Raw genomic sequence first — 25,089 nt, forward strand, 5'->3', positions numbered from 1 at the left:
TTAATTGTCAGCAGTAAGTAACACAGAGTTTAAGTGGCAGTAGTAACACAGAGTTCAGTTTTATTGGCACAGAAAAAGTTTTGTGCATTGTCTCAGTCCATGTGTCTGTGTTTCTTCCCCCTCACCTCCTTGGGTCGGCAGTTGATGTTCAGGGCTGGGGATTGGTAGGCCATGATAAGCAGGGCCCCTACAGTGAGCAGAGAACCCCCTACCAAGCTTCCATTTTCAATCAATCTGACAGCTGTCATCCTGGAAGCATGATATCATTGTCATGCCTCTGAGCTCAGGAGCTGCTTCCATACTATGAGACAGACCACTCTATTAATGGCTGAGCACAGAGCCTCACTTCCCCAGTGCCATATTATATGAACCTCGAATGTGAGAGTGCAGGTCGGTGTTTTACTGTACAATTCCCAGTGATGCTTGGCAATCACTACCTCTGGCAGGGGCAGACTGACTCATGGGGCCCCCCAGGCAATAGAAGATCATGGGGCACCCTGTGTCCCTGCCCACACTCAAGCCACACCTGCACAGGGAGACACTGGAGAGGGAAAGCACACAGAGGGGACACTGGGGAGGGAGAGCACACAGGGGGACACTGGGGAGGGAGAGCACACAGGGGGACATTGGGGAGGGAGAGCACACAGGGGGACACTGGGGAGGGAGAGCACACAAGGGGACACTGGAGGGAGAGCACACAGGGGGACACAGGAGGAGAGCACACAGGGGGACACTGGGGAGGGAGAGCACACAGGGGGACATTGGGGAGGGAGAGCACACAGGGGGACACTGGGGAGGGAGAGCACACAGGGGGACATTGGGGAGGGAGAGCACACAAGGGGACACTGGAGGGATAGCACACAGGGGGACACTGGGGAGGGAGAGAACACAGGGGGACACTGGAGGAGAGCACACAGGGGGACACTGGGGAGGGAGAGAACACAGGGGGACACTGGGGAGGGAGAGAACACAGGGGGTGGCGGTACCAGGAGAGTATCATGGGCCTTCCTGCGGTCATTTTGGGGACCGGGCCACATACATCTGTACTCGCCACCCTCCCCCCCTCCGATGACGGCCCTGGTGTCTCAGCTTCACTCACCCAATGCCTCAAATATTACCGCTAACGGTGCGCTGCTACCCACCGGCCCCTCCTCTCTTCTCTTCCGTCCCAGGCGATGTCACGACGCAGGGGTCGGCGGAGAGCAGCGCGCCATTAGCAGTAGTGGCTGGGTCCGGGCCCCTAATGGCCTCGGGCCCTCAGGCGGTGCCAGAGTGCTCGATGGGTCAGTCCGCCCCTGGGGGATATCACCTGAGACAAAAGACAACCATACACTGTCCCTGGGAAACCAGGAAAAACATAAGCCAAACCATGGAAAGATTTACCCTCGCCTCATGTTTTGGTGAAAAACTTAAAATTTCGGATTTCAAATAACTTCCTGTCCAAGGGACAATGGTCAACAGGACACATAGAGAGGGTTTATTTCTTCAGCGGAGACACAGACAGCAGTAAAAGTCTGACAGGGATTCTACACTTCCATATTCCATCAAAAACATAAAAAAAGTTTGGCTTTAGATACATTTTCCCCAAGATGTCCAGGTATATCTGAACTGACATGTCTTGTTTAGCTGAAGAAGAGACTGGAAACCAAACATTTAGAAAGAAGTCAAGTCTCTCCAATCTGAAAGGATAGCAGGAGACCACAATTTGAAGAGCATTCTAGACATTCTTTTAGATCAGAGGGTCTCCAAACTGCGGCCGAGGGCCAGATGTGGCCCTTTGCTAGGCTTTATTCGGCCCTTGGGGCACTATTCCTCCAACTGATATGAGGCACTATTCCTCCCACTGACACCTACAATGGGGCACTATTTCTTCTACTGATGCCAATGATGGAATTCAATTCCTCCTACTGATATGGGCCCTACTCCTCCTCCTACTGACCAGCAACCCTAAAGGCCATATTTATTCTCACCAATGCTGGGCCCGGGACATTTTCTGCCCCCGCTGGCCACAATCCGGCCCTCCTAAAATCTGAAGGACAATAAACTGGCCCTTTGTTTGAAAAGTTTGGAGACCCCTGTTTTAGATGTACAAATGCAGAACTCTGAGCCACAAATCTTTTTTTAATTGCATTTATATATACCACAATGACTGTATATCATATAGCTCAACCCTATAGTAATACAGTACAGCCAATAGGATTGTTGGGATGCCAAACGTTGATGTACAGTGCTGTGTCAGAGAAGGAATACATGCAGTCAGTTGCTGTTATGCTATACATATTAGCTTTTATGGATGTCTGACCTCACTAGACTTGAGCACTCCAAACAGAGGGAAGAGAAATGCTGGTACCAATGCCGCAGCTCCTAGTGGCACAGCCTCCGACACCCAGTATACCGCTGTCACTATCAGCACGTAGGCACAAGATGATTCCTGCAAAGGGAAAAATAAAAAAAAGATTTTAAGACTTAGAAAGAAAAGACTGTACCTGTCACATATACACAATTCCTACATTCAGGCATATGCCCCTGAATGCATTTGGCCCTAAACGTGAGAATAGCGTGATACTGCTGGTCACTGCATCTGTGCCTCCCAGGCATCTGAAAATGTTGCTATTGGGTGTACATAGACCAAAGGACTGTGGGCATGTAGCCTTAAAGAGTAACTCCACTTTGGTCTAAAAAATAATATAATGTAGTGTATACAATTACAACAATAATAGGAGATTCTCCCAAAGAGATGCAGACCGTGCCAAATTTTTTCATAAGAGCCCTGCAGATGCAGCAGCTGATTGATAATTATAAAACCACTCTCATACAGATTGACTTAGCACATGGACACAGACAAACAGCTATTTCTTCTTAATAACAGAAGGTAGGAATCTGCAACACAGTTTGTTTAAATCCCTGCTATGTACACAGAACACCCAGAGGGGAATGTTTTTTTCTCAACAACGATAGGAAAGCTCTGACACGTTTTGGGGCAGAACGTGGTTGCAGGCAGATTGAGACAGAGACCCTGCTATGAGGATTAGTGCAGGGTTCCTACGTAGGCCTGCGGTGTTAACCCTGTTCGGGTGGAAGACGCCAGCTGCTACCGGCCCAAACCGGTGTCTCGCTGTGAGTGCGGGAGGTATGTCATTAAGCTGGAAGTGCCTGGGGAGCTCAGAAATCCACGTAGCTGTGTACCACAGAATCTGTACTGCATATGTGTGTCTCCAGGTCTGGAAAGGAACTATTTGCCGTTCGATTGCAATGACTGTTACTTCTCCCGCTCCATGGTAATAAATGTTGTTTTTGTTCAGAGAACTTTACGTGTGTCTCCCTCTGTGAATTGCCGCACCCCATTCCCGCTTACATTTTGGCATAGTTGGCAGGATGTCAGTACCATTGTCCTCAAGCGGGGGAGCGGCTAGAGGGTCCTTTATGGCACAGTACAGAGCGGCCTTAGCCCTGATCCCAAAATTCAATGGTGCAAATATTCCCCTGACAGTTTGGGTGGAGAGACTGGACAGCTCGGTCCGATTGTTCGAAATACACGCAGCACACTTTGCAGATTTGGCTGTTAATGCGCTAGAAGGAGAAGCCCGCCGGGCTGTGATGGTTCTGCCTAAGAAGTAGAGAGATAACAGAGCCGCCATTGTGGCCCGCTTAGAAAGTTTGTATGGTGAGAGTAACTCCATAGCCGAACTCCGAAAGAATTTCTACAGTCGGGAGCAGTATGATCGAGAGACTATTCCTCAATTTGCAGTGGCATTGCAGGAGATCTGGTGCCGGTTAGAGGAGAAAATGGCCCCCACCGGAAGTTGCTAACCCCGATCAGCTAATACGGGACCAGTTCCTCGCTGGTGTGTGGTCCCCTTCATTAAAAAGAGCCTTAAAGGATCGAGTGAGGGCTGATGGTACGGTGAAGTTTACAGTGATCCTACAAGAGGCCATTGCGGAGAGAGTCAGAACAACCCCGGGCGGTGACCAACCCACTCTGGAGGGACCCAGATACTGACCGCAAATGCTGGCAGTGTGGACGGTTTGGCCACATCGCAAGGGACTGTGAGAAACGGGGAGCCCAGAACGTACAAAGGCATCCTTTAAACTGGTAATTCCTGTGGTAGAGGGGCGACCCGCGGGAAATGTTCAGTCACCGCCTCAACGTGATCCTACAATGATTTCTGATTGCCCCGTGGCGACAGTGATGTTCAACGGACAGCTGGCCAAATGTCTGGTGGACACTGGATCAGAAGTCACTACCATGGCCTATTCGTTCTACCAGCAACATTTTGGGCCGACCCGAATGCTAGACCCCACCTGTTTGAGACTGAAAGCTGCCAACAACCTTCCTATTCCAGTAGTAGGGGTCACTTGGATGTCCATGAATGTGTATGAGCAAACCCTCCCTAGGGTTGGAATCGTGGTGACTCGGAATGCCTCTTTCCCAGAGATCCCAGTAGTGTTGGGCATTAACGCCCTAAAGGAACTGGACTTAACACGCCTCCTTCGGGAGGCTTCAACACAAGCATCTGGGCAATCGGAACCACAGCTGCAGAATCTGATCAAAGTTTGTCAGGCAGTTCAGACGCAGAGCCATAAACATACTGAGAAAGTGGGGTTTATCCGCCTCCCTGCCTGACATCAGGTTATTATACCCCCACGCCAGGAGTTAGTGTGCCCCCTTCCTGTGGCGGCTAGAAGACACGTAAGAGGGGCCACTGTGATGGTAGAGCCACAACGCAATCTGGAAACCAAAGGTGAATGGCTGGTAGCCAGAACTTTGGCCCCATACACACGATAGAATCCATCCGCAGATAAATCCCAGCAAATGGGTTTCTGCGGATAGATCCTATGGTGTGTACACGCCAGCGGATCTGTTTCCGCGGAGAAATCTCCTCTGGGATGGATTCCAGCAGATCGGATATTTGCTGACATGCACAACAAATCCATCTGCTGGAATCCATTCCAACAGATGGATCCGCTCGTCTGTACAGACTCACCGGATCCATCCGTCCAAAGGGATTCCCCGCACGCGTCGTAATGATTTGACACATGCGTGGAATTCCTTATATGACAGCGTCGCGCCCGTCGCCGCGTCATAATCGCGGCGACGGCGCGACACGTCATCGCCAGAGGATTTCCGCGCGGATTTCAATGCGATGGTGTGTACACTCCATCGCATAGAAATCTGCGGAAATCTTTGAGAGGATTTATCCGTGGAAACGGTCCGCTGGACCGTATCCGCGGATATATTCTCTCGTGTGTATGGGGCCTAAGTCTGTTGTCCGTCAGGGGCAGGTGTTGGTGCAACTGGTTAACTTGGGGTCCACCCCTATTCAAGTGCCCACGGACGTAACCATTGCCGAGTTATATACAGTAACCAAAAGCTGCATTACTGACCCTTGCCCTGGGGTGGAGGCCGCCTGCGCTGCTTTGCAAACGGCTCTACCTGATTCAGCAGAAGCCCATCTTCCGAAATTGTTAGCACAACTGGCGCTTCCGGTGCCGGGAATGATTCTTGATCAACGTAACAAGCTCCAGCAATTAGTTCACAGACATATGATGCATTCTCTCAAGGCCTTGAGGACTACGGTTATACTAATGCTTTGGATCATTCCATCCACACCGGAGACACTGCTCCTGTTTGGGAAAGATATCGTAATATACCCCCCGCTCTTTGTCAAGAGGTCAAAGACTTGTTACGCGGTATGCTGAAAGTGGGGGTGATTCGAGAGAGTCGTAGCCCCTGGGCTGCACCCATAGTTCTGGTGCGAAAAAAATATGCCAGCTTACGCTTTTGTGTGGACTATCGCAGATTGAATGCCTGTACCCATCGGGATGCTTACCCACTGCCCCGGGTCGAAGAATCCCTAATGGCCTTGGGGCAGGCACAGTACTTCTCTGCGCTGGACTTGGCCAGCGGATATTGGCAGGTCCCCGTAAAAGAGGAAGATCGTGAAAAAACGGCCTTTATCACCCCTTTGGGACTATTCGAGTTTAATCGGATGCCCTTTGGCCTGACCAATGCCCCCAGTACGTTTCAACGTTTTATGGAACATTGCTTGGGAGACTTGAACTTTGAATCTGTCCTGATTTATTTAGATGACATTATCATCTTCTCCAGAACGTTCGAGGACCATTTGCTACATCTGGATCAAGTCCTTCAGTGGCTGACCCAGTATGGCCTTTGGCTCAAACCAGAAAAATGTCATCTCATGAGAACCAAAATCCAGTATTTGGGGCATGTGGTCGAGGCAAAGGGGGTGTCCCCCGATCCAGATAAAATTCAGGCTGTACGGGCGTGGACAAGCCCTAAAACAGTAACAGAGCTATGCTCCTTTTTGGGACTTGTGGGTTATTACCGCAGATTCATTCCGAACTTTGCTACTATTGCAGCCCCCTTGACCCAGTTGCTGTGCGGTCAGCCTGCTCATCGCAAGGGTAAATCTTCTCCCAGTATCATTGACAGTTGAGGGGCAGGACAGAGTGAGGCATTGGAGGCTCTCAAGGCGCAGCTGACTTCTGCACCCATATTGGCCTACGTGGACTACCGTAAACCCTTCCGGGGGTACACCGATGCCAGCCTTCAAGGATTGGGGGCTGTGCTTGCTCAGGAGCAAGATGGAACTGAGCGGGTCATTGCTTATGCAAGTCGGAGCTTGCGCCCCATGGGTGCCCTATCGAACGTAATCCAGTCAACCACAGCTCTTTTAACTACTTGGGATCCGCGCTATGGACAAAAGACGTCCACAGCGCGGCTCTCAAGTGCCGAGTGGATGTCTTTAGACGTCCTGTTGTTGTCTTTCCCCGTGCGCGCCGCTGGGGGCAAGCAGCGGGGAAACAACGTGCCCGGCACATCGCTCGGGAACCGGTGCGTGTGCCTGGCGGTCGCGATGTACACCGGGTACACGCGATCGTCGGTTACAGCAGGGACGTGGAGCTCTGTGTGTAAACACAGAGCTCCACGTGCTGTCAGGGAGAGAGGAGACCGATCTGTGTCCCTTGTACATAGGGACACAGCATCGGTAACCTCCCCCAGTCACCCCCCTCCCCCCACACAGTTAGAACACACCCAGGCTACACATTTAACCCCTTTCTCACCCCCTAGTGTTAACCCCTTCACTGCCAGTCACATTTATACAGTAATTAGTGCATTTTTATAGCACTGATCGCTGTATAAATGTGAATGCTCCCAAAATTGTGTCAAAAGTGTCCGATACGTCCGCCGCAATATCGCAGGCCTGACAAAAAAATTGCAGATCGCCGCCATTACTAGTAAAAAAAAAAAAAATCATAAATCTATCCCCTATTTTGTAGGCGCTATAACTTTTGCGCAAACCAATCGATAAACGCTTATTCTGATTTTTTTTAACAAAAATATGTAGAAGAATATGTATCGGCCTAAACTGAGGGAAATTTTTATTTTATTTTTTAAATTGGGATATTACCCAAAAATTTAAAAATATTGTGTTTTTTTCAACATTTTCTGTCTTTTTATGTTTATAGTGCAAAAAAAAAAAATCGCAGAGATGATCAAATACCACCAAAAGAAAGCTATATTTGTGGGGAAAAAATGATAAAAATATAATTTGGGTACAGTGTTGTATGATCGCGCAATTGTCATTCAAAATGCGTCTGCGCTGAAAGCTGAAAATTGGTCTGGGCACGAAGGGGGTTTAAGTGCCCAGTAATGAAGTGGTTAAACTGGAGTTGTTAGCGGTAGTCTGGGCCGTCACCGAAAAGTTTGCTGAGTACTTGGTGAGTGGCCGGGTGGACATATATACTGACAACAATCCTCTCGCCTACCTAGAGACGGCGAAACTGGGCACCTTGGAACAACGCTGGGTGGCATGATTGGCCCGGTTCAGCTATACCATTCACTACAAACCCGGGCGCTCCAATGGTAATGCTGACACGCTCTCTCGATTTCCCTTTGACCGGCCTCAGGATGATCTAGATCAACAACTCGAGGGTTGCTCCTACGTGTCAACACGTAGGAGCAACTGGCTTCAACGACTCTGCAAAGTAATCAGGGCCTACTAGGAGGGTCAGAAATTCACACTCCTCGAGAATGGTTGCAACTCCAGCAGAACAATTCTGACCTGGATCAGCTCGTTAGATACTGGGACAGGAATCAGAAGCCAGACTCCAGGGAGCGAAGAAAGCTCTCACCGACGTTGTGCCAGCTGCTAAAACAGTGGGATCGGCTGGAAAGATATAATGGACTCTTATACTGACAAGTACAGGTTCCTGGAGAGTCGCGAGTTATTCATCAGCTGGTTATCCCTCAATCGGAGGCCTTGGAGGTTTGTTGAATATTTCACCGGATTGGAGAACACTTCTGTGCGGAACGAACAGAGGCCCTTATTCGTAAGTACATATTTTGTCCGGGACTGTCTAAGTAGGTGCAAAGGGCATGTCAGGAGTTGTGCCATCCACAAGGGAAGGACAGAGCAAACTACCCCTCTGGTGGTGAGAACGGGAGAACCCTTTGAATTGCTGACCATGGACTTCCTGACAGTGGCTGACACATCGTCAGGGTATCGCTATGACTTGGTGTTTGTGGACCACTTCTCTAAGTTTGCCATCGTAGTGCCAACTAAAGATCAGACTGCCACCACCACGGCTAAACTGTTCTGGACCCATTTAGTCCAGCCCCATGGGTGCCCCAAAAGGATTCTGTCGGACCAAGGGCCGAACTTTGAGTCTAAGGTGTTTTCTGAACTGTCGTCTTAGTGGTATTCGGAAGTCGCATACTACTCCTTACCACCCCCAAGTAAATGGGGCCTGTGAATGTTTTAATTGCACCTTGTTGGGATTAATTCGCACCTTAGAGCAGGAGCATCGAGAACGTTGGCCGAAGTATGTAGGAGATGTTGTTTGGGCTTACAATCAGACTGTGTATAGAGCCACTGGTTATACTCCTCATTTTATGATGTTTGTGCGTTACGGCTGGTTACCGGTGGATTTACTCCTAAAAACCCCAGAGCCTATTATGTCAAGGACCCCAGATGAGTGGGTCCAAGATCACTGGCACCGCCTGGACCAAGCCAAACAAATAGTGCTGGGAAAGCACCAAGATTTAGCCGAGGAAAGTGCTGTCCAATTGTTGCCACTTGCACCGAGCGACAGAGTCTTGGTGAGGAATCCCAAACATCTGAGGGGCAGCAAGCTGGAGCCTAAGTGGGAGCCATGTCCGTATCGGGTCGAACACCAACCTTTCACGGGGCGAGCTGTGTATCTGGTCTCAGAGAAGCCAGATGGGCCATGTAAAAGACTGCATCGTAATCTCCTTCGTCCCTGTGTGTTCAGTGCGAAGTCACAAACGGATAATCCTGTTCCTGTCTTCCCACCGTCAGCTAGACGGGACTGCAGCCAGGAAATTCTCAACAGTGACTCTGCAACATGGTGTTTGCCTCCTCTGCCTGCAGTAGAGAGCTTATCCCCAGCAGAAGGAGCCACAGAGAATCCGGCTACTGTAACTGAATGGAACTTGCAGATGTGCAACTGGCCCCCATCCCTGAGGAGGATCAACCTCTTATGGATAAAGTAGCACTTATTGACCCTGTCGTGGGTGAGAAACAGTGCCCTGTTGTAGCTGATGGGGATGGACATTTGGGGGATCTGGAGCCTCGCTTCCCAAGGCGTACGACACGGGGACTGAAACCTGTCCGCTATGCTGACTATACCTTGAACTGTTGTTTTGCTTATTGACTTGCTTGTTATCTTATCGCACTGTGGTAATTGTCTCTCCCTAGGTAAAGCAAGGGATTGCACTTCTTAAACGGGGTGGCAATGTAAGCAGCTGTCAGTGATAGGGCAGTCTAGTGCTGCAAGAGCAAGTGGTAAAGTGATCGTATGTATTCACACTGCAGTTGAGTTGTTATGTTTATGTATGTACTTATGTTAACACTATTGACCTCTGGAGTGTCTCCAACACCATTTTGGAGGAGCCCTGTGTCCTGATAGGCCGCACGAGATCTCGAGAGATTTGGGCGGCCATTTTGGGGTGGTTTCTTTATATAGGAAAGCTCTAACACGTTTTGGGGCAGAACGTGGTTGCAGGCAGATTGAGACAGAGACCCTGCTGTGAGGATTAGTGCAGGGTTCCTACGTAGACCTGTGGTGGTAACCCTGTTCGGGTGGAAGACGCCAGCTGCTACCGGCCCAAACCGGTGTCTCGCTGTGAGTGCGGGAGGTGTGTCATTAAGCGGGAAGTGCCTGGGGAGCTCAGAAATCCACGTAGCTGTGTACCACAGAATCTGTACTGCATATGTGTGTCTCCAGGTCTGGAAAGGAACTATTTGCCGTTCGATTGCAATGACTGTTACTACTCCCGCTCCACGGTAATAAACGTTGTTTTTGTTCAGAGAACTTTACGTGTGTCTCCCTCTGTGAATTGCCACATCCCATTCCCGCTTACACACACACATCTGTTTTTAACGAACCAATTTAAAAATGGCATTTTTCTCGTCATGAAAAACGGTCGTGTGTATGCGGCATAGGACTTTTCTTGCTTACTTTCTCATCTGGACATGGCAGTAGAGTTCTTTACATGACTTCACATGACATTACCTTTCACCAGCTGTTTGTCCACACCAGACACGTCATTGCACCTCAGGGCCACACCTAGCCGATTTGGTGGCAGAATAATTCATCACAGACTGGTTCCATCAAACAGTTGTGTTTTGTGCTGCAATTTGTTTGGTTTCCTTCCATCCTGCCTCTTTTGGATTTTACTACAGCAGCACCTACTCATAGAGGGACTTTTGATCATTATATCAACTTTCTTTTAAGAATTTTGATAATCATATATGGTTTATGGATTGATGTTTTTTTTGTCCAGTTTTTCTATATCAGTCTATGCTACATTTAAAACATTACATTTAGACTAGGGTTCTCCATCTTAAGGCAAAGTCCCTACACTGGTATGACGTGTTGTGCACACTGCTATGTCTAAGGCCCCGTACACACGACCAAACATGTATGCTGAAACTGGTCCGCGGGCCAGTTTCAGCATACATGTTCGGTCGTGTGTGGGCGCGAGCGGGCCGAATTCCAGCAAACATTTGCCCGCCGGGCCTTTTCCCAGCAGACAAATATTCCTGGACGTGTTTTAAAACCGTCCGCTGGAATCCTGCCCGCTCGGACATGTACGGTCGTCAGTACAGACCTACCGTACATGTCCAGGCGCCCGCCGTCCCTCGCATGCGTCGAATGACTTTGACGCATGCGTGGAAGCCTTTAAATGGCAGGCCTGCCCACGTCTCCGCGTCATCGCCGCGTCATCGTCGCGGCGACGACGCGGACACGCCCCGCGTATTGTTTACGCGCGGACTTCTGTACGATGGTGTGTACAACCATCGTACAGAAGCCCTCTGGCAGACATGTACGGTGAAAACGGTCCGACGGACCGCTTTCACCGTACATGTTTGTTCGTGTGTACCCGGCCTTACAAATGCTATCACTACCCATCACTTGAAAGTTCCTTAACGTGTAATTGTAGTGTGTTTGCTCTCTCATGGCTTACTAATCCAAAATTAGCAGTGTTGCCGACCTCCTGCAGCATTTTTTACTGACAAAACATAGAAAATTTACTGACAGAGCACATTTTTTTTACTGACAACCTTAAGAATTACAGAACTCAAAACTGATGCCGCGTACACACGATCATTTTTCGGCATGAAAAAAAACGACGTTTTTCGGCATGTAGAAAAAACGATGTTTTTCCAACTTTATCATTAAAACGACGTTGCCCACACACCATCGTTTTAAAAAAATGCTCTAGCAAAGCGTGGCGACGTACAACACGTACGACGGCACTATAAAGGGGAAGTTCCATGCGGATGACGCCACTCTTGGGGCTGCTTTAGCTGATTCCGTGTTAGTAAAAGACGATTCACGCTTTTCTGTCTGTTACAGCGTGATGAATGTGCTTACTCCATTATGAGCGGTAGTTTTACCAGAACGAGCGCTCCCGTCTCATAACTTGCTTCTGAGCATGCGCAGGTTTTTAACGTCGTTTTAGCCCACACACGATAATTTTTTCCAAAAAAATACATAGTTTAAAACGTCGTTAAGAAATGCAACCTGTTCGGAATTTTTTTTTTGTCGTTTTTCAAAACCCGAAAAATGATGTGAAGCCCACAAACGATCATTTTAAATGACATTTTTTGCCGAAAAATGATCGTGTGTACGCGGCATGAGACAATCTGTATTTAAACACAATATGGAAACACTGACAATACCCATATCACGTAATTTGCCTGGTTTACACTTAAAAGGTCAACACAGCATGAAAAGTGATAAGCCCCTGATATTTACAGACAGTTGTAAAAAAAAATCCAAATTTTTTACAAACTGTTTGTAAATTTTCTGACGGTTGGAAAGTGAGTACTGCTGGGGTTTTACTGACCAGGCCAGTAAAAATGGGACTTGTTTCCAGTCTTACTGAAAGTAAAGAGATTATAAAGCTGGTATTTTTTCCCAGAAAAGTAGCAGCCTTAGTGGAGAAAAGAGGAACCAGAAGGGGGGGGGGGGGGTACCACCTGCTAGGTCTGCAGGCAGAAGAGATTAAAGTGACCTAAGAACTTTCTTAAATCTGGGCGAATTAACCTCCTGGTTTTCAGTTCTTTAGGTGCCTGACTGGTTATATCTTGTAGTGTATGTGAGCCCTAACTCGCAGACTAGCTGTAGCTTAAAGGAGAAGTTTTGAGTACCGTATTTATCAGCGTATACCGCGCACTTTTTTGCCCTGAAAATCAGGGCAAAATCATGGGTGCGCGGTATACGCCGATACCCGCTTTCCCGCGCCGAGTTTTTAATACTGCGCCGACATATACCGAGCGCAGTACACTCGGGTATAGTCGGGCAGTCTCGGCTCCTTCCGCACTCACGTCCTGGACGTACAGGACGTCAGCGCGGGTAGCCGAGCATTGCCGACAATACACGAGTGTACTGCGCTCTGTATATGTCGGCGCAGTATTCAAACTCGGCGCGGGAAACGAGCGGGGAGGACACGAGGACGCCGCAGAAGGACGCCGGACCCGCCGAAGAGGACACCCGACCCGCCAAAGAGGACACCCGACCCGCCGAAGACGGACGCCGGACCCGCCGAAGAGGACACCCGACGCCGCAGAAGGACGCCGGACCCGACGAGGCCGCTGATGGACGCCGCGCAAGACACCAAAACTGTAAGTACAAAAAAACAAAAAAACTTTTTTTCCACAGGATTGGGGGCCACTTTAGGGGTGTGCGGTATACGCGGGAGCGCGTTATACCGCGATAAATACGGTATTTAAAAAAGAGCAAACATCTATACTTAACTCTATTGGTCTGATGCTGCAGCTATCCCACGTTGACTCTGAGAACTGAGTGATCACACGACCAATGATTTCTCAGTTTTTGATCTGCTACAAGCCAGTCACCGTTCTTTCCATTCTGCCCCTCCAGTGCTCCTTGGAGTGTCGGGCTGGAGGGGGGAGGCAGGTGCAACTGTATGCAGATCTCAGCTGCGTGCTGAGAGCTGGAACCAGCTGTCAATCGGGCAGCTGGGTGAATCCTGACAGTATGGTCGGGATACTTCTTGAGCCTGGAGTAGATCTGTGATGTCAGCTAACAGCGGTCCTTAGCTGAGAGAGAGAGCTGCAGCATTCAGCGTGTGACTCCATATTCACAGCTGTGCTTGTTCTCTTTGCTGTGTGAAGGGAATGTGTCCCTTCCCTCTAATCAGGGCTCAGAGCTGCCGATGTTCTGTCAAAATAGCCAACTCATCAGAAACTCCAACTACTTAACTTCCGGTTTCTTTAAAGCTGCTGGCTTTTAATAAATGGATACTTCTGTTCTGCAGTTCCTCGATGTCGGCACCACAGCTGATGTTTCCGTCAGCTGTCGGGTGCTGCCGCTGCCATTGCGGGTAAGGGAACCCGGCAGTGTAGCCTTTCGGCTTCACTCCGGGAACCCTACTGCGCATGCGCCAGGCCCCGCTCCTCTCTACTATTAGCCCAGCGGCCAGTGGAGGAGGAGGGAGCCCCGCGGTGACGTCACTGCTGCGTCACGTCCGTGGCCGGACTCCCAGAAATGGGAAAGGATACCTGACAAAGACCCTCTCCCGAAAGGTGACAATTGTGGCACCGGAGGGGGGGGAGGAATCCGATGAGTGGAAGTTCCACTTTAGGGTGGCGCTCCGCTTTAAACCATTAGTAATTGGAGATTTTGACAAATTGCTGTTTTGGCACAACACCTGCAACCGAATAGAGTCCGGTTAGCGATATTATGAGCAGAGATTGTTACTCTGCTGTGATACTAGCCAACAAAGTGTCCGCCTCCGAGGCAGCAAAAAGGTCTTCATTCACTTTAAAGTGGTTCTAAAGGCTGATTTTTGTTTTGTTTACTTATGCATTCCAAAAAAACTTCTGTGTGCAGCTCCCTCCCCCCAGGCCCCCCCAATACTTACCTGAGCCCATTTTAAGTCCAGTAATGTACACAAGAGCAGCTGCTCTCCCCTCTCTGTCCCTCCACATTGGTGTAGACACAGCAGCAGGTACCATTGGCTCCTGCTGCCATCAATCACAGCCAGTGAGACGGGTGTGGGGCTGAGCCTTGTTCTGTATGTCAATGGACACAAAGAGAAGGGCTCAGTAGCGAGCTTGCACATTTGCGGAGAGGAGAGTCAAGGCTTTTCTGTGCAAAATCATTCCACAGAGCAGGTAAGTATATATATTTTTTTATTCCTTTAACATTACTTTAACTTGTTTGTTGGATTATAGATTTTTTTTTAGCACCATCCCGTGGAAGCCGCTGGATAGGATGGATTCTCTGTTTTTTGCCTCAAATTTCTCTAGAACCTCAGCCCGTCTGGCAAACAAGGTTGAATAAACAAATGTACAATATCCCAGGAAATCACTGAAAGTAATACTCAGTAACCAATAATGGTGCTATATCAAAGAAAACAGGCACCAAACCAGGTATTAAAGACAAACCTAATATATTGTGACCCAATATGGTTGGTAACTAGGAGAGCAAAGATCTGATTAACAATGGTAATTACACAATACAGCATACAAAGTGATTAAAGCGGAGGTTCACTCGCACATGACCCTTTTTCCCCTTAGATGGATGCTCGTTTTGTCTAGGGGAATCGGCTAGTTGTTTTAAAATATGATCCATACTTACCGTTTACGAGATGCATCTTCTCCGCCGCTTCCGGGTATGGGCTGCGGGACTGGGCGTTCCTTCTTGATTGACAGTCTTCCGAGAGGCTTCCGCCGGTCGCATCCATCGCGTCACGATTTTCCGAAAGAAGCCGAACGTCGGTGCGCAGGCGCAGTATAGAGCCGCACCGACGTTCGGCTTCTTTCAGGCTACTAGTGACGCGATGGATGCGACCGCCGGAAGACTGTCAATCAAGAAGGAACGCCCGCTCCCGAAGACCCATACCCGGAAGCCACGGAGAAGATGCATCTCGAAAACGGTAAGTACGGCTCATATTTTAAAACAACTAGCCGATTCCCCTAGACAAAACGAGCATCCATCTAAGGGGAAAAGATAAAACAATATATAATTGGGTGAACTCCCGCTTTAAATGTAAGGACTAGGCATAAGACAGCACTTGGTGTCAAGATCAGTAATAAGTAATAAGACCACCTCAAGTGCAACAGTGAGCAGTAGTAAAGTTTACTCTTCTGAGTGCTGGAACTATACTGCCAGAGCGCATTTATGGTGGTGATGCTAGTCCTAGACTGATTGGGTATTCACAGTAAAAAAAAAGAAGGTAAGATGGTAGCAGAGCGGGTACGGGGAAAAAGGAGGCTTGCATAATAATTTGTAGTACGAGAGGGGAAGTCCTTTGAGATGTTCTTCTGCCACCTATCCTTGGGGCCCTTTAGGAATGTCGGTGCACTTAATGACAGTCTTAGTAAACCTGCATGCAGCATAGGTACAGTGTGTTCTTGAGAAAGGTACTAGGTAGATGTGGTTCAGATGTGGAAAAGGTTCGAAATACTGAGGTATAGAGTTGGTATAGGTGCAGTCTAGGTTTGGAATAAGTGTGATATAGAGTGCAGTATGGGTTGGGTATACTTGGTGTCCTGCTCCCAGTGTCACTGGTGACCACTGTTACTGAGACAGGAAGCGATGGAAAATCCTAAATTTTACATTTTATTTGTCAGCAGAACAGGAGGTAAAGATAAATCCTCTATTTGGGACAATTGTTTAAATGAGAACTGAGAATAGAATTACCCTTACGTTGGGATGATTTACTGTTGTGTCTAGAATAATGGGAAAGTGAGATAGTAAAAGCAAAGAAAACCTTTATAAGGGCTCTAACCCTTCCCTACCCTTCTCTACACTATCCAATTTAAAATAAATTTGCCTGTACATACACTTTAAAGTATCTATATGTTCCACACCCATCTTCGCTGCCAGCATCCAATTATGAAGTCATCTTTTCTAACATGTCGAATGTAACACATACAAGTGCAAACTGTCCCTCCATTCACCCTGTGCTCTCTGACACTAGCATATTCTTCAATATGGATTTCAGCACCGAATGAATAAGCCTTAAAGATTCCCACCCACAATGATAGGTAGTCTCACCAATAGTGCAGGTCCCACATTTTATGTAACACTGTCTTTTTGCCAATACTTATATTATTTTTTTGGGTGGAGTAGGCCCCCAAGATCAAAAAATCCAAACTTTCAGATTACAGATCTACCCATATTAGACATCCAAGCAGGCAGCAAGGCGACAACCTCTTCCCTCATTTCAAACAAATATACTAACTATGTATATGATAGATCAGCCATTTTACACCAATGTCCCATGGGTTCTTCAGGGGTGACTTGACAAAATGCCCAAAAATGTAACCAAATTGCCCAAAAAATGCCAGCATGTAAGCAGGTAATGTTTAATGCTGCCCCAGCTGGAACGGTTAGAGTTCAAATGCTTCATGGGTCTTTCTTGGTGGGCTTTCTTGGGTCTGACCCCTTAGACCTGCGCTGTATAAAAAAAAAAGGGACAGATGTCCAATCTGGGGGTGCACATAGTAAAAGACCTGTGGCCGTTGTGAGAGTCCATTTTACAGTGTACAGTGTACCGACTCTGGAGATCTGCCACAATGGATACTATCCTGTGCAGGTATGCTGGGGCAGCTACAAAGCCTGAGTTAGGGCTTAGAGATGTTAGAAAAAGACTATGCACTTTATTTAGTATGCTGGGAGTTTTCAGTAAAGCTTTTGAAACGTTGTTCTTGCCTGGTTACTAAATAGGTGTAATGCAAGTAACCGGCACACATAGTTAACAGTTGGGTCAGTTGAGACAGCAGTACAAGATTTAATACAGTGTGAAGACACAAGTGGTTACCAAGGTTAAGAAATGTTTTATAAGCAGCCTGTCATAAGTGTGCACATGTGGCAAGTGGGGTAGCCTCTTGCAGGAGGATTTGCTGTCGGCACTCTCTCCGTGAGTGGTCTATCTCACATAGCAATGTGATCAGATCAGCACTGCAGAGGTTCTCAGCTTGTGCCCAGGTATGGAAAAGGAAGAGTCAAGGAAGTGTGCACATGGAGCCCATGCTAGGTGCACGTTGGGGCCCCATTCCATCACAAGGAGTGAGGTAACGGAGATATGCTGGACAGGTGGAGAGGGCATTGGCTCTGCATGTCCCTCCCAATAGCAAACGTGACTGTGGTGGTGTATATTAACATGAAGAGGGTTCAGTTATCTGTTCAAGTAAAGGTACCATGTGTGTCATGTAGTGACACTATCCATGATGCCTAGCAAAGCCCAGAAGAACCCTCCCAGGGGTAGGCCTCCTATGTAACTTGCACTTTGTGCCCAACAAGCAGGGGAACATGGAGGAGGTACCACCCACCTACCCCCCCTGCAAGCAGGTAGATCAAGCCTGTCTTTTTGTTAGGCAATGCCACAGGTTTTTATTGAGCAGCATTAAAGCCTTGGGCACTGTGTGAACCAGCTGCTGGCTGTTTACCCCTCTCATGACTTTCCTTTTGAATACTGCATGTTTTTTTCTGGGTCAATGACACATAAAGTTTTAAGGCCAGAGACAGCTAGACCACCAGCATTCTCCAAAGGTGGTTAGCATTTACAGTCTCCATGTATTTCCATTGCTGTAAAGCCAAGCAGCGTGTTCACTTTATTAGTAGATGCACCAGCAGCCTATATTTACCTTTGCTTTGCTTCCCCACTTCTCTGTTTAGCTGTGAGGAGTGGTGAAAAATACTGAGTACTTCTGGGTATGGGGAGTACTTCTGGGTATGGGGAGTACTTCTGGGTATGGGGAGTATGTGACCCACTGCCCTTCCGGCCATGTGACAACACAAGTGCTTGGCAGCCATTCAGACACCTAGTTCTGCCAAATGGAGGTGAGAAGAGAGTCATCAGCCTTGTGCAAGCTCCATGTCGCAAATTGGAGATTATACAAAGCTTCCTTTCTTTGTTTCCGGGCAGCTGAACAGAGCAGCCAAAGGGGGGGGGGGGTGATAGGGAAGGAGATTATTAATCTAATTGCTGTGCTTCCTTTAAAGTGAACCCGTTCCTTTGCCCTGCACGGGTAGTCAGATCAGTGAAAGAAGAAATTCAATTGGTTGAGGAAGGCCCTTTGCCATTTTTGCATTGCATTATCCCTAATCAAACACATGTAGGATCTATCAGCTTTAGCTATCCACTTGTACGAAATAAGACCTGCCTGTGTTGCCCACAGCTACAAATTTTATTTAAACTTTCAGATTCCAACTGTCAAAGAAAACACATGTGATTTGAAGTTGTGCGGAGCGCAGCTACTTCCTATTTACTAGCAAATCAGGTCCGTGATCAAGTTTCATCAATTTATCATAAAGCAATACAAGCTAATTTAGTAATGTAGACAGAACAATATGCAAAGCATAGAAATCAACAGCAACCAATTTGAAGTAAACTAAATGTTCCTTTCTTGCCGAGTTACTTCAGTTTCCACAATGTCATTGCACTTTTATGCTTACTTAATAATAAATCCTGATAAGGTTTAGGCAAAGTTCAAACATAAGAATTTACGGCCAAAGGGTACTTACACTGCTGGGGTGCAATAAGGGCAGAGGAAGCAGAAGAAGAGGGATGGAGATAACAAGAAGGAGGTTTTTGGATCTCTGAAGCTCATTCCACACCGCCATCCTGCTCAGGATAGGTCCCCGCACACCAAACTCCTTCTACTGTAAGTGTGACGATGGATTTTCTCCTAAGTCTTTCTCTTCTAGAAATCCTTCAGTGCCCATTAATCCTGTGTTACTCCCCCCCAATCTTCCTGACCAAGGAGGGACTGGCTATTATTTAAAATGCAGTATATTACCAAGGTGACTATTTGCAAGGATTAAGAGCTACCCCTTTGTGTTTCATAATCCAGAGTTAACTGTTCACTAACACATACAGTGGGGATCAAAAGTTTGGGCACCCCAGGAAAAAAATTGTATTAATGTGCATAACGAAGCCAAGGAAAGATGAAAAAATCTCCAAAAGGCATCAAATTACAGATTAGACATTCTTATAATATGTCAAAAAAAGTTAGATTTTATTTCCATCATTTATACTTTCAAAATGACAGAAAACAAAAAAATGGCGTCTGCAAAAGTTTGGGCACCCTGCAGAGTTAATATCTTGTACTGCCCCCTTTGGCAAGTGTCACAGCTTGTAAAAGCTTTTTGTAGCCAGCCAAGAGTCTTTCAATTCTTGTTTGAGGTATCTTTGCCCATTCTTCCTTACAAAAGTCTTCCAGTTCTTTGAGATTTCTGGGCTGTCTGTCACGCACTGCTCTTTTAAGGTCTATCCATAGATTTTCAATTATGTTGAGGTCAGGAGATTGTGAAGGCCATGGCAAAACCTTCAGTTTTCGCCTCTTGATGTAATCCCCCGTGGATTTTGAGGTGTGTTTAGGATCATTATCCATTTGTAGGAGCCACCCTCTCTTTAACTTCAGCTTTTTCACAGATGGCATCAAGTTACCATCCAAAATGTGCTGAAATCTTATTGAATCCATTTTTCCTTCTACCCGTGAAATGTTCCCTGTGCCACTGGCTGCAATACAACCCCAAAGCATGATTGAACCACCCCCATGCTTAACAGTTGGACAGAGGTTCTTTTCATTAAATTCTGTGCCCTTTCTTCTCCAAACGTACCTTTGCTCATTCCGGCCAAAAAGTTCTATTTTAACCTCATCGGTCCACAGGACTTGTTTCCAAAATGCATCAGGCTTGTCTATATGTTCATTTGCAAAGTTCAAACGCTGATTTTTGTGGTGAGGACGTAGAAGAGGTTTTCTTCTGATGACTCTTTCATGAAGACCATATTTGTACAAGTATCTCTTTATAGTGGAATAGTGTACCACAACTCCAGTGTCTGCCAGATCTTTCTGGAGGGATCGTGCAGTCAAACGTGGGGTTTGAATTGCTTTTCTCACAATCCTGCGAGCTGTTCTGTCTGATATATTTCTTGGTCTTCCAGATCTTGCTTTAACTTCCACTGTTCCTGATGACTGCCATTTCTTAATTACATTCCGAACAGAGGATATTGACATCTGAAAACGCTTTGCTATCTTCTTATAGCCTTCTCCGGCTTTGTGAGCGTCAACTATTTTCAGTTTCAGTTTTCTAGACAACTGTTTAGAAGAACCCATGGTGCTGAGTGTTGGGGCAAGGTCAGATGAGTCTGGACATTTAAAACCTTTGAGATTGACATCACCTGGTCTTCCCAGACGATGATTGAGAACAATCCATGACACTGGCAGGTCTTAGCTTTGCAAAGGGGGCAGTGCATGCTATAAATTCTGCAGGGTGCCCAAACTTTTGCAGACGCCATTTTTTTGTTTTTTGTAATTTTGAAAGTGTAAATGATAGAAATAAAATCTAACTTTTTTTTACATATTATAAAACTGTCTAATCTGTAATTTGATGCCTTTTGCAGATTTTTCCATCTTTCCTTGGCTTCGTTATGCACATTAATACAAATTTTTACCTGGGGTGCCCAAACTTTCGATCCCCACTGTAGATTGAAGGTTTCAGCACTTGCCACAATGTTATCACAACCAGAAAGGAATGGCAGTAGAAGTGCACACTAAACATGAAAATATAGTATTCAATTATTTAAAAGTATATTAAAGGCCTAAACTTATTTTTTAATCTCTTTGCTGTCTTTGTCCTCCTGGGTAGATTTACCATCACTTTCTGTCCAAGAGCCACAACCAGAAATGATAGGAAATTGCTCCAACAAAAGAGAAAATTCTCTCATAGATTTGTCATCAGAATAAGTGTCATCATTGAAAGATTTCCCCCCACTGATCCGGTAAACCCTATAAAATTTTGGGTTTCCTACCTTTTGTTTTTTTCAGTGACAATCGTCACTAAGATAAATGAATAAGATTCACTGTCCCTTTAACCACTTGCCGACCAGCGCACACACTTTTACATTGGCAGAATGGCACAGACAGGCAAATGGGCGTATAGGTACGTCCCATTAAATTTGCCGTTGTGTGGGCACGTGCGCACCGTTGGTGGCGCGTGTGCCCCTGCTGCGAGCTCTGTGTCTGCCAGTGTCACGGAGCGGCAGAACGGGGGGGATTCCTGTGTAAACAAGGAATCTCCCTATTCTGCCTAGTGACAGGACACTGATCGTCTGCTCCCTCTCATCAGGAACAGTGATCAGTGTCGTGTCACAGTAAGCCCACCCCCCCTACAGTTAGAGTCACTCCCTAGGACACACTTAACCCCTTCCTAGCCCCCTAGTGGTTAACCCCTTCCCTGCCAGTCCCATTTATACAGTAATAAGTGCATTTTTATAACACTGATCGCTGTATAAATGTGAATTTATAGCATCAAAAGTGTCTGATGTGTCCGCCATAATGTCGCAGTCACAATAAAAATGATCGCCACCATTACTAATAAAAAAAATAACAATAAAAATGCCATAAAACTATCCCCTATTTTGTAGACGCTATAAAAATAGTTTTTATATTTTTTTCGTAAAAAATATTGCTTTTTTTTCAAAATTGTTTATTTGTTTATATGTTGTATGTTTGTTTATAGCGCAAAAAATGAAAACCACAGAGGTGATCAAATACCACCAAAATAAAGCTCTATTTGTGGGGGAAATAAAGACGTCAATGTTGTTTGGAAACCACGTCGCACGACCGCGCAGTTGTCAGTTAAAGTGACACAGTGCCGAATCGCAAAAAGGGGCCGGTCCTTTGGTAGCCAAATCCTCCAGGGCTGAAGTGGTTAAATACTATCTAACCAGTGATAAGTGACATAAAAAAAATGAATATTCATTAACAAACAAACAAACAAACAAAACTGTTTATTGCACAGTAGGGTACTTACAATGTGAAACAAAGAGACAAGCACAACAGCATTGGCGCGCTCATGGGGGAGAGCATGTCTCAGCTAGGATCCTCCTGACGTGTTTCATCACAAGAGAATGGGGCAGATCCACAGAGAGAGTACGCCGGCGTATCTACTGATACGCCGGCGTACTTTCAAATTTCCTGCGTCGTATCGTTGTTTTGAATCCTCAAAACAAGATACGACGGCATCTGGGTTAGATCCGACAGGCGTACGTCTTTGTACGCCTTCGGATCTAAGATGCAATTCTTCGGCGTCCGCTGGGTGGCGTTCCCTTCGTTTTCCGCGTTGAGTATGCAAATTAGCTATTTCCGACGATCCACGAACGTACGAGCGGCCGGCGCATTCCTTTACGTCGTCTCGAGTCGGCTTTTTTCGGCGTATAGTTAAAGCTGCTATTTCGTGGCGTACTCAATGTTAAGTATGGCCGTCGTTCCCGCGTATAATTTAAATTTTTTTTTTGGCGGAAGTCGTTCGTGAATCGGGATGGACGTAATTTACGTCCAGGTCAAAACCAATGACGTCCTTGCGACGTCATTTCGCGCAATGCACAGCAGGAAATTTAGGGACGGCGCATGCGCAGTTCGTTCGGCGCCCCCTACCCACCCAATTTGAATTCCGCGCCGTTACGCCGCTTGAGATACACTACGCCACTGTAACTTACGGCGCAAAATCTTTATGGATTCGAACCAAAGCCAGGTAAGGTACGGCGGCGTAGCGTATCTCAGATACGATGCGCTGGGGCAGATCATGCTCCCTGCCATGAGTGCTGGCGATGCTGTTGTGCTTGTCTCTATCTTTTACATTGTGAGTACCCTACTGTGAATAAACAGTTTTTTACTGCCAGTATTACACAATGTGGCTTGTTTTTGTTCCCTCTTTATGGCAGTTACACAGAGGCCCCGTACACATGACCGAGTTTCTCGGCAGAATTCAGCCAGAAACTCGGTCGGAGCTGGATTCTGGCGAGAAACTCGGTCGTGTGTACACTTTTCAGCGAGGAAGCCGACGAGGAACTCGTTGGGCCGAAAAGAGAACATGTTCTCTATTTTCTCGTTAGTCAATGGGAAAAGTCGGCCCGCCGAGTTTCTCGGCGGCTTCCACACTGAACTCGACGAGGAACTCGATGTGTTTGGCACGTCGAGTTCGTTCCTCGGTCGTGTGTACGGGGCCTGAGATTGAGATAGTGAAGTACTGGGGGCCATCTTTGGAATATCGGAGTTAGAACATGGTGCGGAGCAATGATTTATATTACCACATGTGCCGCTGCCCTCCTATAACATATAAATCAATTGTTCCCTGTAAGAGGATAATGCAATTGGTGGTGTGGTGTGAGCACCTGGATAAACACAACATTGCAGTGAATTTGTCCCATCATCACTTTTTTGCTTAGATTTTTTTGGCATGGGCTATCATGATTTATATTAATGCACTATTGATTTTTTGTATCACTTAAAGCGAAGCTCCACCCAAAAGGAGAAGCTACGCTTGTTTGCCTTCTCCCCCCTCCGCTGACACATTTGGCACCTTTTGGGGGGTGGGTACCTTGTTCGGACAGGTACCCACTCCCACTTCCAGGTGACTTAGCCATGGCGACCTTAGCCACTAGTTCGCCCCCCCTGCTCCTTTCATGCCCCTGGGCCTTAACAAAGCGCAGCACACTTCGCGCATTTGCAGTAGAGAACCAGATATGAAGCCATAAGGCTTCACTGATGGTTTCTCTCAGTCGGGAGCAGCACCTGAGAGCCGATTGAAAAATCAGCTTGGGTGAAGACACCACTGGATTCATGGACCAGTGTCCTAATATTAATAGTAGCTGCTGACTTAAAGCAGAGGTTCACCCTAATTTCAAAGTCTTGCTTAATCACACCGGCTCAGTGTATATACTTAAAGTTGGCTATGCAAAAATGTAAATATTGATGCCATACCGTATTTGTCTTGTCCGAAAGAGGCACTTCCTGGTTCACCTCCCGCGGGAGTGGGCGTGTCGGTTTATCTCCGATCGCCCCAGTGTCTCCTGGGAGCACAGCGTGACGCTGCCCAGGAGACGATTCTGTACCTAACAAGAAGAACTATCGCGTGATTTGCCCCTGTATCCCGGAAGTATTTGCTTGTGGGCTTCACAGTGCCCACAAGCAAGATGGATATATTTTTTTATAAATCATTCTCTAAGGCCGATTGTCGATGCGAAGGGATACAAAAATGAGACACGTGAGTTAAAAATGTATTATATGAAGAGCGGTGGATGCACCTAAAAAAAAAAAACATTTTTCCCGCGGAACCCCCGCTTTAATTTTTTCTAAAGGAGCCTGGAGCTCTGCTTTAAAGCAAAAGTAAACCCATCCATAAAACTGTTTCATTTCTGGCACGTGCCGGAAATATAACACTCCCATTGGTTGTGCTCTCAACCAAACTGTCAAACCATCCAATGGCTAAAGTCATAACATGTGCAGCATCATAGGAGTTGTAGATTAAACAGAGGCAAAGATGGCAGCTTCCTTGGCTAAAAACGATAGGGGGGGGTTTACTTACACTTTAACCAGTTCCCGACCGGCTCACGCAGATATACTGCAACAGAATGGCTCTCCTCTGCGAAATCCTGTACATGTACGACTTTGCCCAGGAGAGCCACAGAGGGCACGCGAGCGCCTCCGGAGGCATGCGCCCACTGCACAGCGGGGAACCCGATGCGTGTGGCCGCCGGGCACGATCACTGCTGGC

The 25,089-nt window shown here is 47.1% G+C and overlaps 1 protein-coding gene across 1 annotated transcript in view; it reads right to left on the reverse strand.

Moving 5' to 3' along the window:
- Positions 1-19,360, reverse strand: part of SLC13A4 (solute carrier family 13 member 4) — a 98,511-nt gene extending 79,151 nt beyond the window's left edge. Inside the window, exons 1-2 of the mRNA XM_040345678.1 lie at positions 19,054-19,360; positions 2,303-2,431 (exon numbers count right to left, since the gene is read on the reverse strand). Of these exons, the coding sequence (XP_040201612.1) occupies positions 2,303-2,431; positions 19,054-19,152 (228 nt within the window). The 5' untranslated portion in view covers positions 19,153-19,360. The remainder of the gene's footprint in view (positions 1-2,302; positions 2,432-19,053) is intronic.
- Between the last annotated feature and the right edge of the window lie 5,729 nt (positions 19,361-25,089).

This window comes from Rana temporaria, chromosome 3 (assembly GCF_905171775.1).
Source record: "Rana temporaria chromosome 3, aRanTem1.1, whole genome shotgun sequence".
Lineage (NCBI taxonomy): Eukaryota > Metazoa > Chordata > Amphibia > Anura > Ranidae > Rana > Rana temporaria.